General features: G+C 52.9%; 1 protein-coding gene across 5 annotated transcripts in view; it reads right to left on the bottom strand.

Moving 5' to 3' along the window:
- Positions 1 to 254: 254 nt before the first annotated feature.
- Positions 255 to 15811, bottom strand: part of SLC44A2 (solute carrier family 44 member 2) — a 42766-nt gene continuing 27209 nt past the window's right edge. For 2 of the 5 annotated variants that reach the window (XM_032169666.2, XM_032169665.2), the window contains exons 5-22: positions 13667 to 13751; positions 13424 to 13534; positions 13274 to 13334; positions 13060 to 13183; positions 12859 to 12942; positions 12654 to 12766; positions 9901 to 10032; positions 9715 to 9814; positions 9534 to 9626; positions 9274 to 9358; positions 8214 to 8476; positions 8043 to 8137; positions 7051 to 7154; positions 6869 to 6942; positions 6705 to 6775; positions 6483 to 6571; positions 2362 to 2446; positions 255 to 1530 (exon numbers count right to left, since the gene is read on the bottom strand). In XM_032169666.2, coding sequence (XP_032025557.1) covers positions 1424 to 1530; positions 2362 to 2446; positions 6483 to 6571; positions 6705 to 6775; positions 6869 to 6942; positions 7051 to 7154; positions 8043 to 8137; positions 8214 to 8476; positions 9274 to 9358; positions 9534 to 9626; positions 9715 to 9814; positions 9901 to 10032; positions 12654 to 12766; positions 12859 to 12942; positions 13060 to 13183; positions 13274 to 13334; positions 13424 to 13534; positions 13667 to 13751 — 1876 coding nt within the window. In that variant the 3' untranslated portion in view covers positions 255 to 1423. Of the gene's footprint in view, positions 1914 to 2361; positions 2447 to 6482; positions 6572 to 6704; positions 6776 to 6868; positions 6943 to 7050; positions 7155 to 8042; positions 8138 to 8213; positions 8477 to 9273; positions 9359 to 9533; positions 9627 to 9714; positions 9815 to 9900; positions 10033 to 12653; positions 12767 to 12858; positions 12943 to 13059; positions 13184 to 13273; positions 13335 to 13423; positions 13535 to 13666; positions 13752 to 15811 lie in introns of all 5 variants that reach the window. The other 3 variants (XM_032169664.2, XM_032169662.2, XM_032169663.2) reach the window with 2 other exon arrangements.

The raw sequence follows: 15811 nt of genomic DNA, 5'->3' as shown, positions 1-15811 counted from the left end.
GATGGGTGATGGGGGGGGGTAGACAGGCTGCCTCTGCCTTCTGGAGTCCAGGGATTAGAGCCTAATCAGGGGAAATCTGAGCTGCCTGAAGGCTGGAATTCAGGCAGAGCCAGCGCCAGTGGGTTTCCTGCCCACCCCCCCTCCTTCCCTTTGGGAGAATCGCCCTAGTTCAGAGACTCCTAGGGCCTTGGAAGCTGGGGTTCCCCCTACCAGCCGCCACTGGCTCACTGCCCCCCACAAACACACCAGGCCTGGACCTGTACAATAGGCACTTTATTAGTGGTTGGAATGCAGTTACACGCAGGGGTGTGCAGACGCAATGGGGGCAGGGCTGGCGCAGGCACAGGAAATGGGAGACGCCCCCCTTTCCCCTGGGGCCGGGGGTTCTCCCTCTCCAGGATCCTGGGACAGTGCTGATGAGCAGAGACGTGAAGTCTGAGGGGGCCTTGGAATATGGCAAAGGGGCAACTGGGAAGCCAGGTCCCCTGAGTTTGACAAGTTTGGCAAAAGGATCAAGTAAGGTGTGTGGGCAGAGGGGCCCGGTTTGCCCAGGGCATCTGCCCTCCACCTCTCCCCCTGAAATCATCCCTTGGGTGGGTTTAGTTTCTTTCCTCTCTTACAAAGAGAGCTGTGTCAATAACTGGCAGAGGAAGTCGGGAAATTCAGCCTAACTCCCTCCAGCCCAGCAGGTTTCCATTAAACGGCTATTAGCGATCTCCTCTCTAGCCCGCTCTCCACTGCCAACCCCCGCAAAGCTCTCCCTCCCTCACCCTCCTTCCCAGCCAGGAGACACCCCCACCTGGGCACACACACTCCCACCCCAGTCACTCCCAGCTAGGAGGGAGCAAAAGGAAGGCACTCCTTGGCGGCCCCATCTCAGCTGTTGAGACAGATGGAAAAAAAGCTAATAGACCCTTTAATGCATGTCCAGGTTAAAAAATAATAATAAAGAAATGCTTCTGGTGGCCCTTGAGCCAACTGTTCAGGTGTGGAGAAGGGGTTCAGTCCTGGCCGGAGCAGGCAGGAATAAACGTGGGTGTTCACTGCGGCCAGCAGCTCCCTCAGACACAAACACCGTCCTTCCTGTGGTCTGGCCCGTTGTCGTGTAAGCAGGGGACAGGAAGCATGAGGGAGCTTGGGGAGGTCGGGCCACGTGCCATCCCAGACATCAAGAGGCCCCAATGGGTTTTTACTTGTTTCTCGCAGTCTTGAGAGGCAGCCATGAAAACTCCAAGCGCCCCTTGGCATAAGAAGGAGATGCCCCAGACTCTCCACGTCCAGAAACTGGTGGGATCTGGCTCATGGGGCGGGGCAGAGCGGCAGTGATAGGACTTCAGGTGAGCCCAAGGGGCTGGGGGTACAGACCCAGCTACTGAGCACCCTGCAGCGTGAGGCTCCTTGAGAGGTGGGGAGCGCGGGGCCTTCAGGACTCCGCTGCCTTCTTGTTGGTCTTGTTCAAGAGTTTCTTGAGGGTGGAAGACATGAAGTAAGGCCTCTCGGCTGAGCCGTCATTCCTCTCCAGGTCCTCCACTGTGGAGAGAGGTCCCAGAGCAGGAGGCATGAGGGGAGCCCACGGGCAGGGGCCTCAAGGACAGGGTGGGTGGACGAGGGTCACAGAGAAGCCTCAGAGGGTTAGAAAGCAGACACACTGGGACCAGAGAGGGGCAGACTGTAGTGGGCTCTGAGCGACACACAGGATCCCCACACTCCCAGGCCAGGAAGCCCCCCCGCTTCATGCACCCCCAATCTACATGGAGGAAACCTGGCCCCCACGCCAGCCTCCCTCACTCTCTACTCCTCGGCTTCCGCCCGCTTCCCCTCCTCCGCACTCCCCTTCAACAGGATGTCTCTCAGCTCGGGCGACATGAAGTAGGGTCGCTCCTGAGAGCCGTCATTCCTTTCCAGGTCCTCACCTGGGCTCCCCCCGGGAACCGGCAGGGGGAAATGGGGTGGTCGGGAAGGGAGGGAAAGAGGGAGGCAGGGAAGAACAGGGAAGCCAGCAGGCATGGAGGAGAGGAAGAGAGAAGAAAACAAACAAACAAACAAACAAAAAACAGATGGAGAGACCAGAGTTAGTGGCAGCCACAGATCCCCCCCCAATCAAAGCCAGAAGCTTCGAAGCGCGGGCGGGCTCCAGGGCAGCGTCCAGGCTGCAGCCTGGGCCAGTGGACAGGAGGTCAGAGCTGCTTCTAAGCGCAAAAGGAAACCAGGAAGACAGGATGGGGACCCAGGACGAGGGACAGCCAAGCCCTGGGGAAGCTGGGGGCAGGCGAGCGTGTTGCCCCATTGGAGGGTGAGGTGATGCCCAGTGAGAAGAAGGGATTCGGGGCCCAGCAAGGTTTAGGGTGAGGGGTCACTCACAGAAGCAGAGGAACAGCGTGTCCACACACATGCCATAGACGCTGAAGAAACCATGTGCAATCAAGTAGGAGCCAATGATCACCGTCTGGGCAAGGAGAAACAAGCTGTCCCTGCTCTGCGTCCTTCCCAGAGCAGCCCCCACCCACTGAGTCCATCCTATGCTGGGACCACGTCCTTCCCCTGCTGAGAAACCCTCTTTGGATTAGTGACATCCCAACCCCTCTCCCCCGCTGGCAGGGCCCCACCATCCACACAAAGCTCTCTTTCTCTCTCTCCCTCTTTTTTTTTTTTTTTTTTTTTGAGATGGAATCTCACTGTCGCCCAGACTGGAGTGCCATGGCGCGATCTCGGCTCACTACAACCTCTGCCTCCTGGGTTCAAGAAATTCTGCCTCAGCCTCCGGAGGAGCTAGGACTACAGGCAAGCGCCACCACGCCTGGCTCATTTTTGTATTTTTAGTAGAGATGGGGTTTCACCATGTTGGCCAGGCTGGTCTTGAACTCCTGACTTCAGATGATCCACCTGCCTCGTGGCCTCCCAAAGTGCTGGGATTACAGGCGTGAGCCACTGCACACCCGGCCCTTTTTTTTTTTTTTTTTTGAGACAGGGTCTCACGGTCTCACTCTGTAGCCCAGGCTGGACTGTAGTGGTGCAATCTCGGCTCACTGCAACCTCTGCCTCCTGAGCTCAAGTGATCCTCCTGCCTCAGCCTCCGGAGTAGCTGGGATGACAGATGTGCACCACCGTGCCTGGCTAACCGTTGTATTTTTTGTAGAGATGGGTTTTTGCCATGTTACCCATTACCCATCCTGGGCTTCAGAGATTCGCCCACCTTAGCCTCCCAAAGTGCTGGGACTACAGGTATGAGCCACTGCACCCAGCCTCACCCTTGCTTTCTTTAACCCCTGGGCCTCTGCATGTGCTATTGTCCCGATTTAAATCTAATTTATGCCCCATCAACCTTCTGCTTTTAGCTCAAAGAGCAAGTCCTCAAGTCCCACCTCCTCCAGGAAACCACCTATGAACACCTAGAGTGGGCCTTTTTTTTTTTTTTTTTTTTTTTTTGAGACAGGGTCTCACTGTGTTGCTCAGGCTGGAGTGCAGTGGCCCCATCTCAGCTCACTGCAGCCTTGACCTCCCAGGCTCAAGTGATCCTTCCACCTCAGGCTTACAAGGAGCTGGGACTACAGGCATGTGCCACCATACTCAGCTAATTTTTGTATTTTTTTGTGGAGATGGGGTTTTGCCATGTTGCCCAGGCTGGTTTCAAACTCCTGAGCTCAAGCGATCTGCCTGCCTCACCCTCCCAAAGTGCTGGGATTATACATGTGTGCCCCTGCGTCTGGCTGAGAGCCTTTTTTTTTTTTTTTCCCTCCTGAGATGGAATCTTGCTCTGTCACCCAGGCTGGAGTGCAGTGGTGGGGTATTGGCTCAGTGCAACCTCCACCTCCCGGGTTCAAGCGATTCTCTTGCCTCAGCCTCCTGAGTAGCTGGGACTACAGGTGCGTACCAGCCCACCTGACTAATTTTTTTGTATTTTTAGTAGAGATGGGGTTTCACCGTGTTAGCCAGGATGGTCTCGCTCTCCTGACGTTCATGATCTGCCCGCCTTGGCTTCCCAAAGTGCTGGGATTACAGGTGTGGGCCACCACGCCTGGCCTCTGGAGCCTATTTTATGTCCTCCTAGCACTGGGCAACCCTCCTGAGCTCTTGGTGCAGCTGCAATTTTATGCATGTTTAGGGCTTTCAGGTTTAATGCTCACATCCTCGCTAGACCCAGTCCCATTTACTGCTATATCCCCAGCAATCTGGAGACTCACACAGCCTTGGTAGCTGCTAGATAAACATTTGTTGACTGAAGTCAGTGGACCTAGTGGCTCATGCCTGTAGTCCTTGCACTTTGGCAGGCTGAGGCCTGAGGATCCCTTGAGTCCAGTGTTCAAGACCAGCCTGGGCAATATAGGGAGAGACCCTGCCTCTATTATCATTGTTATTATAGTAGAGCGTGAGCCACCACACCTGGCCTATCTCTATTATATTAAATTAAAAATTTAAAACAATGAAATGGCCAGGCACAGGGGGTCATGCCTGTAATCGCAGCACTTTGGAAGGCCGAGGTGGGTGGATCACCTGAGGTCAAGAGTTCGAGACCAGCCTGACCAACAGGGTGAAACTCCATCTCTACTAAAAATACAAAAATTAGCCAGGCACAGTGGCATGTGCCTGTAATCCTAGCTACTCGGGGAGCTGAGGCAGGAGAATCGCTTGAACTCGGGAGGTGGAGGTTGTGGTGAGCAGAGATCACTCCATCGCACTGCAGCGTGGGCGACAGAGCAAGGCTCCATCTCAAAAAAAAAAAAAAAAAAAAAGTGGACCTTAGAGGATTAAACAACTTGCCCAAGATTACTCTTACTCATCTTAGAACTACTAAATAGAGGAACTAAGATAAGAAACTAGGTCACTGGGCTTCAAGACCTACACTGAGATACAATATTGCCCTTGCAATGAAGGCTCAATCCCTCCACAGCCTTGTTACCTCCTTGGCCGTATCTCCACTTTTTTTTGAGAGAGAGAGTCTCACTCTGTCACCCAGGCTGGAGTGCAGTGGCGCGATCTCGGCTCACTGCAACCTCTGCCTCCCAGGTTCAAGCAGTTCTCCTGCCTCAGCCTCCCGAGTAGCTGGGATTACAGGCGCCCGCAACCATGCCCAGCTAATTTTTGTATTTTTTTGTAGAGATTGGGTTTCGCCATGCTGGCAAGGCTAGTCTCAAACTCTTGACCTCAAGTGATCCACCTGCCTCAGCCTCCCAAAGTGCTGGGATTACAGGTGTGAGCCACGGTGCCTGGCCCTTATCTACACTTCTTTACTCCTTCCACGTCAGCCCCACTGCTTCCTGGCACACTCCCACCTCAGGGCCACTGTACTTGCTGTTCCCTTTGCCGGGATATTGCCTGCAGCTTCAGATCTCAGATCCAACATCACCTGCATGGCACCACCTGGACCCCCACCACAGGTTCAAACAGTTCCCTGGGCTATACAGACATACTAGTGGCATGTCCCAGTTTGCAATCATACATTCACCAATATCATTATGGAGGAATATCTGTTTATCCCCAAACTCTAAGGCCTTTACAGGGAGGCCCTCCATCTCGATGCCTGATACACAGTAGGTGCTCGATAATGTTTGTGGTCTGAGGTCGGGCGTGGTGGGTCACATGTGCAATCCCAGTACTCTGCGAGCCCGAGGCGGGCGGATCACTTGAGGTCAGGAGTTTGAGACCAGCCCAGCCAACACGGTGAAACACCGTCTCTATTAAATATACAAAAATTAGCCGGGTGTGGTGGTTCACGCCTGTAATCCCAGCACTGTGGGAAGCTGAGGCGGGTGGATTACCTGAGGTCGGGAGTTCGAGACCAGCCTGACCAACATGGAGAAACTCCGTCTCTACTAAAAAATATAAAATTAGCCACACGTGGTGGTGCATGCCTGTAATCTCAGCTACTCGGGAGGCTGAGGCAGGAGAATTGCTTGAACCTGGGAGGCGGAGGTTGCAGTGAGCTGAGATCACCCTATTGCACTCCAGCCTGGGCAACAAGAGTGAAACTCCATCTCAAAAAAAAAAAAAAAAAAAAAGTTAGCCAGGAGTGGTGGCAGGTGCCTGTAATTCCAGCTACTCAGGAGGCTGAGGCACGAGAATCGCTTGAACTAGGGAGGTGAAGGTTTCAGTGAGCCAAGATCGTTTCACTGCACTCTAACCTGGGTAACAGAGTGAGTCTGTCTCAAAAAAAAAAAAAGTTTAAATTTAAATTTAAAATATACAAAAATTAGCCAGGTGTGGGGGCAGGCGCCTGTAATCCCAACTACTCAGGAGGCAAAAGCTCGAGAATTCGCTTGAACCCGGAAGGCAGAGGTTGCAGTGAGCCAAGATTGCACCACTGCACTCCAGTCAGGGCGACAGGGCAAGACTCTGATTCAAAAACAAACAAAAAGTTTGTGGTCTGAATAAATAATCAATTCCCCACCTCTGACCTCTATCCACATTTATCTAGTCAAAGAAGACCAAGCAAATCCCAACACCTCTTTCTTCTGAAACCCCCATCTCTCCCCAGAGGTCCATACCAGTATAGGAACCCAGTAATAATTGAGGGGTGGTGCTGTATCCTGCACGATCCTGATACGGTGGGTGAAGAAGAAGAAAGCCAGGATCCCTGGAGAAGGAGAAGAAAGCAAGATGGTGAAGGGTTCTGGATATAGGAAACAGCATCCTAAGAAGATGACACCTATCACAAAAGACAGAAATCAGGCTCCCACACCCTGAGAGGATAGGTGGGCGGCACTCACCCACACTACCAACGATCAGAAGTTTGCCCAACAGGAAGAGGAAGTCAGTAACTTTATCCAGGACAGCCACTCTGCAGGGGACAGTGAGGGGCAGGTGTGAATGCTGGCTTCAGGAACTAGAGGAAGAGGGGGGTGGCAGGAGGAAGATGATAATGATTCCTGACCTGATGATGTTTCTCATGAGCAGGAAGAAGGCATTCCTGGCCGAGGTGCAGAAATTGGTGCCGTAGATGGCAATCTGGAGGAGAGCGGGAGGGAGAGATCAGACCCACTAGGTGGGCATGGGGGGTGGTCCTCTCACCCAGCAGGAGCTGGCGGGTTGGTTGGGGGTCCCAGGCCCACTTACCATGATGTAGGCATTCCTATTGAGGAATTTGATGAACTTCTCCAGGCACCAGAAGCAGCATTTGAGACAGGTCATGAGGCACTTGGCAAACTTGTTCTCTGCAGCTGGGAAGAGAAGGGAAGGGATGTGGAAGTGAGGGGACACCAGCCTGACTTGGAAGGGATCCCATCTTCCCTATCATACACACTTGCCAATGTCCAGGTCTCCTGAGTCCATGCTGTCAAAGAGACAGGGACTTAAGCCCAGGAGTTTGAGGCCGCAGTGAGCTATGATGGTGCCACTGCACTCCAGCCTGGGTGACAGAGTGAGAGATCCTGTCTCTAAAACAAAGTACCATCAATCCCAGCCCCACAGCCCTTCCTCTAAGAAAAATAAACAAGTTTTTTTTTCTTTTTTTTGAAATGGAGTCTCGTTCTGTTGCCCAGGCTGGAGTGCAGTCGCTCGATCTCGGCCCACTGAAACCTCCACCTCTGGAGTTCAAGTGATTCTCCTGTTTCAGCCTCCCGAGTAGCTGGGACTGCAGACGCACACACCACCATGCCTGGCTAATTTTTGTATTTGTAGTAGAGACGGGGTTTCACCATGTTGGCCAGGCTGGTCTCCTGACCTCAGGTGATCTGCTCGCCTCAGCCTCCCAAAGTGCTGGGATTACAGGCGTGAGTCACGGCGCCCGGCTAATAAACCAGTTTTATTCCTGCTCTCTTCAGCGCAAATATATCCCACTCCAATTCGCTCTGGTAATAACCAATGGTGGGCCAGGCCTCTTGGGCCTGTCCCCTCAACAGCAAGAATTCCACTCAGTAGGTTCTCTGGTTTGCTCCTCCATCGCAGGACTCAATCACGCAACTCCTGAACTCTACCCCGTCATAGACAGAAACCCATCACTGCTCTATTATCTTGGCCCCGCCCACCTCCAAGCACGAACCAATCCTGGTTTGCTATTCAGCCTCGCCCCCCAACAGGAGCGAATGTGAACCGTGGGTGGGCTGTACCTTTCAGCCGCTGATCCAGGTACTCCAGTATCACACGGATGATCTGCACAATGGCCAGGATGAGCGCGCCAAAGGCCAGGGAGCCTGTGTGGTACCTGCGGGCCAAGGGGGTGGTCGGTGGCTGGGCCAGGCCTCGTCCTCCGCCCCATCCTGCCCGCAACGCCAGCCCACCTGAGCGCCCGGCCAAAGGCAGAGAAGAGCGGGAAGGCCGGCAGGTCGTCTGGCTTGCGCAGGGCCCAGTAGTAGGAGGCAAAGGCCCCGGCCAGCGTGACCTGGCCCAGCGCCAGCACGAAGTTGGCCAACCAGAAGAACATGAAGGCATTGAAGATCTGCAGGCCCAGCAGGGCCCGGTGGTAGCCCGACTCACCACCGTAGAAGGCGAACTGGCAACGGGCATTGGGGCATTGGCGGGACTCATTGGAGGAGGGGAAGGTCTGTGGGAGAGAAGGGAGAACCGAGTCCAAAAAGAGGCACCAGGGGTTCACAGTGGGCTCTGAGCATCAGGTGTGGGGCCAGGAAAACCATGAGGTAGGACAGGAGACATAGGGATTGGAGTTAAGGGAAGGAATTAAGGGTTCAGAATACGGCTTGTGCAAAGGAAGGGATTCTAGAAACAAGACGTGGCCATCACTGGGGTCAAGAAGAAGGCATGGTGACAGGAAATGAAATGGGGAAAAATGGGCTGGGTGAGGTGGCTCACGCCTGTAATCCCAGCACTTTGGGAGGCAGAGGCAGGTGGATCATGAGGTCAGGAGATCGAGACCATCCTGGCCAACATGGTGAAACCCTGTCTTTACTAAAAATACAAAAATTAGCCTGGTATGCTGGTGTGTGCCTGTAATCCCAGCTACTCGGGAGGCTGAGGCAGGAGAATCGCTTGAACCAGGGAGTTGGAAGTTGCAGTGGGCTGAGATCATGCCACGGCACTCCAGCCTGGCGGCAGAGCGAGACTCTGTCTCATTTAAAAAAAAAAGGAAGTAGGGAAAAATGGGTGATTTAGCACCCAGGGTGAAGGCCAGGTCAAGTTGAAGAGAGGAAGCCAGCTTGCCCTGGGAAGTTATTTGATCCAGTTAGAGAGTCTCTTCCCCACCGTGCGTCCTCCCCCACACCCAGCACAGGACATGCAACAGGGGCCAATTGTTTGCTGAACCTCCAAGTGGACATGAGAGGTTTCAAGTCGTCTGGGGCCTGCTGGGGCAATATCTGCCCTCCCCACCCCGGGGACGCCCACCTCTGGGTTGCAGGTTTTCGCAGTAAATGGGCAGGGGCCGTCATCAAAGATCTTATAGACCGCTTCGTTGGAAGTGGACAGGAAGCTGGAGGTTCGTTAAGGAAGCAGAGGTCTAGGACTGAGGACCCCAGGGACTTTTGTGGGAAAGAATCCATTCTCCCACCAGTTTCCAGCCCTGTCCCTAAGCTGCAGGTCACTTGTAGGCAAAGTTGGTCTTTAGCCATCCCTGGGGTCAGAGATCAGTGCCTGGGGGCAGATACACAGCAGTGCTGGCCCAGTAGGCGATGCAGAGGCACAGCAAGAAGAAGGTGACCAGTGGGTAGAGCATGGAGCACATGACGTATCCCACAGCCCTAGGGAGGAGCAGAGACACAGGCATCAGGGCAAAAGACACAACTCTAGGGACAGCTCCACCCTGGCCCCTGGCGCCCTGGCCCCCACCTGCTGGCTTCTTTGATGAGTGCAATCGCGATGAGAATTCTCTTCCGGAGAAAGATGAGCAGCAAGATGATAATGACTTCAAGGATACTCAGAATGATCACTGCAAAGGGCAAAGGCTGAGGCGCCTGGGCTCCCCACTCCCTCCAAGGCCTCATGTGGGGGCAGGATTGGGAGACTGTGACTCACTAAAGGCCAACCAGGTCTGCCGTAAGTGCAGGTACACCCGGAAATCCGTCTGAAAGCCGAGGTCCACCAAAGAGACATCAGAGCCGGCCTCACCACGCAGTCGGGAGTACTCCATGTAGCAGTGAAATATTCCTGCATGGGGGAACCACAAGCTCAGTCCAGCAGTGCCTCCTGCAACTTTGCAAAGCAGCTACAACTGCCCCCATTTAACAGAAGCAAACGTTGAGGCTTCTGCCTCAGGGACTTTACACTTCCAGTTCCCACCGCCTGGTGCATTCTCTTCCCATGGCTGGATCCCACACATCCTTAAGTCTCTGCCCACCTTCAGAGGAGACCTTCATGTTCTGAAGTGTCACCTTCAGAGGAGACCTTCCAGAACCCTTTTCCCCTACTTGGAATCATAGTCATATGCTGCCATGGTCTAAGTTCTCTCCCTCTCTCTTTTTTTTTTGAGACGGAGTTTCACTCTTGTTGCCCAGGCTGGGGTTCAATGGCACAATCTCGGCTCACCGCAACCTCCACCTCACCGGCTCAAGCGATTCTCCTGCCTCAGCTTCCCGAGTAGCTGGGATTACAGGCATGCGCCACCATGCCCGGCTAATTTTGTATTTTTAATAGAGATGGGGTTGGCCGGGCGCAGTGGCTCACGCCTGTAATCCCAGCACTTTGGGAGGCCAAGACAGGTGGATCACGAGGTCAGGAGTTCGAGATCAGCCTGACCAACATGGTGAAACCCCGTCTCTACTAAAAATACAAAAAAAAAAAAAAAAAAAAAAAAAATCAGCAAGGCGTGGTGGTGGGCGCCAGTAATCTCAGCTACTCAGGAGACTGAGGCAGGAGAATTGCTTGAATCCAGGAGGCGGAGGTTGCAGTGAGCTGAGATCGCGCCACTGCACTCCAGCCTGGGTGACAGTGTGAGACTCTGTCTCAAAAAAAAAAAAAAAAAAAAAAAGATGGGGTTTCTACATGTTGGTTAGGCTGGTCTCAAACTCCCGACCTCAGGTGATCCACCCGCCTCGGCCTCCCAAATTGCTGGGATTACAGGCGTGCACCACTGCACCCAGCTAGAAACCACTATTAATATGAATATTTTACTATGAGTGTCCCCAAATTGGATTGCCAAGCATTTTTCTTCCAGGAAAGTTCAAGGAATAATCAAAATATGGGCTGGGCACAGTAGCTCGCGCCTGTAATCCCAACACTTAGGGAGGCCAAGGCAGGAGGACTGCTCAAGCTCAGGAGTTCAAGACTAGCCTGGGCCACATAGGGAGAGCCTGTCTCTACAAAAATATTTAAAATTTAGCCAGGCATGATGGTGCATGCCTGTGGTTTCAGCTACTTGGGAGGCCAAGATGGAAGGATCACTTAAGCCCAGGAGGTCAAGGCTGCAGTGAGCTGTGATTGTACCACTGAGCTCCAGCCTGGGTGACAGAGTGAGACTCTGTCTCAAAAAACAAATCAAGGCTGGGCGCGGTGGCTCACGTCTGTAATCCCAGCACTTTGGGAGGTCGAGGCAGGCAGATCACGAGGAGGTCGAGACCAGCCTGGCCAACATGGTAAAACCCCGTCTCTACTAAAAATACAAAAAAAATTAGCCAGGCATGGTGGTGGGTGCCTGTAATCCCAGATACTCGGGAGGCTGAGGCAGGAAAATTGCTTGAACCCGGGAGGCAGAGGTTGCAGTGAGCCGAGACTGCACCACTGCACTCCAGCCTGGGCAACAAAGCAAGACTCCATCTCAACAACTAAACAATAACAACAACAATAAAACAACAACTCAAAAACAACAAAAATCCAAAGTATGAAGTATTGTTTTCTTGAGTACAATATTGTGTCTCTGGATTCCATAGGCCTGAACTAAACAGGCCCCTACCCATATTTTATCTGCACATTACCTCTTTGTCATTTAGTTTGCCAAATAGAAATATGAATTACCCTCATTTTACAGAGAAATAAATTGAAGCAGTCCGGGCGCGGTGGCTCATGCCTGTAATCCTAGCACTTTGGGAAGCTGAAGTGGGCAGATCTCATGAGGTCAGGAGGTCGAGACCAGCCTGACCAACATGGAGAAACCCTGCCTCTAATGAAAATACAAAATTAGCCGGGCGTAGAGGTGCATGCCTGTAATCCCAGCTACTTGGGAGGCTGAGGCAGGAGAATAACTTGGACCCAGGAGGCGAAGGTTGCAGTGAGCCAAGATCGCGCCATTGCACTCCAGCCTGGGTGACAAGAACAAAACTCCGCCTCAAAAAAAAGAGAGAAATTGAAGCACAGTTAGGTTGAGGCACTTGCCCAAAGAATTGGCAAAGGCTATTCTAGTACCAGAGTATGCATCCTTAACTACTGTGCTGAGACATTTTTTCTTTTTTTTTTTTTGAGATGGAGTTTTGCTCTTGTTGCCCAGGCTGGTGTGCAACGGCGTGATCTTGGCTCACCACAACCTCCGCCTCCCAGGTTCAAGCGATTCTCCTGCCTCAGCCTCCCTAGTAGCTGGGATTACAGGCATATGCCACCACCCCTGGCAATTTTGTATTTTTAGTAGAGACGGGGTTTCTCCATGTTGGTCAGGCTGGTCTGGAACTCCTGACCTCAGGTGATCTGCCTGCCTCGGCCTCCCAAAGTGCTGGGATTATAGGCATGAGCCACTGCACCCGGCCTGACATTATTTTTTTCCTAATGGGCCATTTCCACGGGAAAGGGCAGGGTGGTGTGCAGATTCAGGAAAGAGGAGTCACAGGGAGGGGGTAACGCACCGTAGCCCAGCACCAGAATCACCATGATGATCATCACCCAGACCATAATACCAGCCAGGAAGCGGAGCAGGATGATGAAGAGGAGGCTCATCGCCATGGCAATGACCAGGCCTCTGGGGAAAAGAAAACGATCATGAACAGACTCCACCCTCAGCCACCCTTAGGGGGGGCAGCCAGCGGAGAGGCCCCTTCCCTCCTGACTTACATGATAATCCAGTACCAAGAGACGGTATAATCTTCAAATATGCGCATGGCGAGTTGCCGCGCCTCTAGGACTCCATTGGCTTTCCTGGGGGAAGGAGAACAAGGCTCGGGTCAGACCCTCTTCCGTGATCAGGCCAACCCCAGGGGATGCCTGTCCCACCCAGAAAAGTGCGACCCTGGCATGGTGTGCCAATATCCTCACTTAGCGCCCTCCACCAGGTCTGTGATGTTTTTCCGGGAGCCATGCCCATCCTCATAGGTCGTCTCATTGCCCACCATCAGGACACCCTTGTAGGCGTGGATGGCGGGGAAGCATCTCCGGGCCACTGCATGGAGCAGAGGATGGGACCAGTCAGGCTGAGCCTCTGCACAGCCTCCCCATCCCCACCTGAGCCTCCTGGGGTCCCCTGACTCACAGGGTTTGCTGGGGATGAGGACAGCAGGGCAGTCACCATCTCGAAGCACCTCAGCCACTCCCTGCCAAGAGAGATGGAGGGAGGTGAGTCCCCCAGGCTAGTACACTGCCACTGCCCCTATCTGGGCTCTCAGGACAGTCTACAACTCACTTTATTGTTCTTGAAGCCAGGAACACAGAACTGCTTATAGTACTCAAAGTCCCGGGAGCTGCGAGCATTCAGGTACGTGAGGTAGCGGTCGGGGCATTTTTCCACGCAGATCTGGGAGGGGAGAAGGAAGGGATTGGGTGGAGTTGGGACAGACCGCTCAGGACAGAGGTCCCAGCCCACATTCACAGGGGGAAAAGGATGGGAAGCGGGGAGAGGAAAAAGGGAACGGTGGGGACAGGTTACCTGGGGAGTGGGACATTGGAATTCCAGCAGAACCAGGGGGCTGGCACATTTCACAATGTTGAAATAAAACAGATAGGGTTTGTTCCTGGAGTTAGAGAAGGGAGAATGGAAACTGTTAAGATTTCTTTCTTTCTTTTTTTTTTTTTTGAGACAGAGTCTCTTGCTCTTGTTGTCCAGGCTGGAGTGCAATGGTGTGATCTCGGCTCACCGCAACCTCCGCCTCCCGGGTTCAAGCAATTCTCCTGCCTCAGCCACCCGAGTAGCTGGGATTACAGGTGCCTGCCACCAAGCTCGGCTAATTTGTGTATTTTCAGTAGAGATGGGGTTTCAACCATGTTGGCCAGGCTGGTCTCAAACTCCTGACCTCAGGTGATCCGCCTGCCTTGGCCTCCCAAAGTGTTGGTATTACAGGTGTGAGCCACCACACCCGACCTGTTAAGACTTCTTAACCACCCTATAGAAAACTTTTTATTTTTCTCTCTCTCTTTTTTTTTTTTTAGGTGGAGTCTTGCTCTGTTGCCTAGGCTGGAGTGCAATGGTGTGATGTGGGCTCACTACAACCTCCACCTCCTGGGTTCAAGCAATTCTCCTGCCTCAGCCTCCCGAGTAGCTGGGACTACAGGTGCCTGCCATGATGCCCGGCTAATTTTTGTATTTTAAGTAGAGACGGGGTTTTGCCATGTTGGCCACACTGGTCTCGAACTCCTGACCTCAGGTGACCCACCCGCCTCGGCCTCCCAAAGTGTTGGGATTATATGCGTGAGCCACTGTGCCCGGCCTCTTGTTTTTTTTTTTTTTTTTGAGACAAGAGTCTTTCTCTGTTGCCCAGACAGAGTGAGCAGTGGTGCAATCTTGGCTCACTGCAGCCTCTACCTCCTGGGCTCAAGTGACCCTCCACCTCATCCTCCCGAGTAGCTGGGACTACAGGCGTACACAACCACACTTGGCTAATTTTTTGTATTACTGGTAGGGACAGGATTTCACCATGTTGCCCAGGCTGGCGTCAAGCGATCCTCCAGTCTGGGCCTCCCTCAGTACTGGGATTACAGGTGTGAGCCACCGTGCCCAGCCTGTTGTTTCCTTTAAGATATTTTACATGGCTGGGTGCGGTAGCTCACACCTGTAATCCCAGCACTTTGGGAGGCCAAGGCAGGCGGATCACCTGAGGTCAGGAGTTTGAGACCAGCCTGGCCAACATGGAGAAACCCTGTCTCTACTAAAAATACAAAAATTAGCCGGGTGTGGTGGCGGGTACCTGTAATCCCAGCTACTTAGGAGGCTGAGGCAGGAGAGTTGCTTGAACCTGGGTGGTGGGGGTTGCAGTGAGCCAAGATCACACCATTGCACTCCAGCCTGAGCGACAGAGAGAGACTCTATCTCAAAAAAAAAAAAAAAAAGATATTTTATATAGGGCCAGGCGGGGTGGCTCAGGCCTGTCTTGTGCCAGCATTTTGGAAGGCCCAGGTGGGAAGATCGCTTGAGCCCAGGAGTTCCAGGCTGTAGCAAGCTATGATCCTGCCACTGGCTGACAGAGTGAGACTGTGTCAAAATAATAATAATAGTAATAATAATAATAGGCTGGGTGTGGTGGCTGACACCTGTAATACCAGTAGTTTGGGAAGCCAAGGCAGGCAGATAACCTGAGGTCAGGAGTTCGAGACCAGCCTGACCAATATGATGAAACCCTGTCTCTACTAAAAATACAAAAATTAGCCAGGCATGGTGGCATGTGCCTATAATCCCAGCAACTCGGGGAGGCTGAGGCAGGAGAATCACTTCAACCTGGGAGATGGAAGTTGCAATTAGCCGAGATTGTGCCATTGCACTCCAGCCTGGGTAACAAGAGCGAAATTCCGTTTCAAAATATTAATAGTAAGAATAATAATTTAAAAACTGTAGCATCAGCAACTCTATGCCAGGTGCCATTGTTTTTTTGTTTTGTTTTTGTTTTTGTTTTTTTGAGATGGAGTCCTGCTCTGTTGCCCAGGCTGGAGTGCAGTGGCATGATCTCGGCTCATTGCAACCTCTGCCTCCTAGGTTCAAGCAATTCTCCTGCCTCAGCCTCCCGAGTAACCGGGATTACAGGCACATGCCACAATGCCCAGCTAATTTTTTTGTATTTTTAGTAGAGACGGGGTTTCACCA

Source organism: Hylobates moloch, unplaced genomic scaffold, assembly GCF_009828535.3.
Source record: "Hylobates moloch isolate HMO894 unplaced genomic scaffold, HMol_V3 SCAFFOLD_12, whole genome shotgun sequence".
NCBI lineage: Eukaryota > Metazoa > Chordata > Mammalia > Primates > Hylobatidae > Hylobates > Hylobates moloch.
Note: the sequence above shows the minus strand (reverse complement) of the source record. Positions and strands in the feature narration are given on the sequence as shown.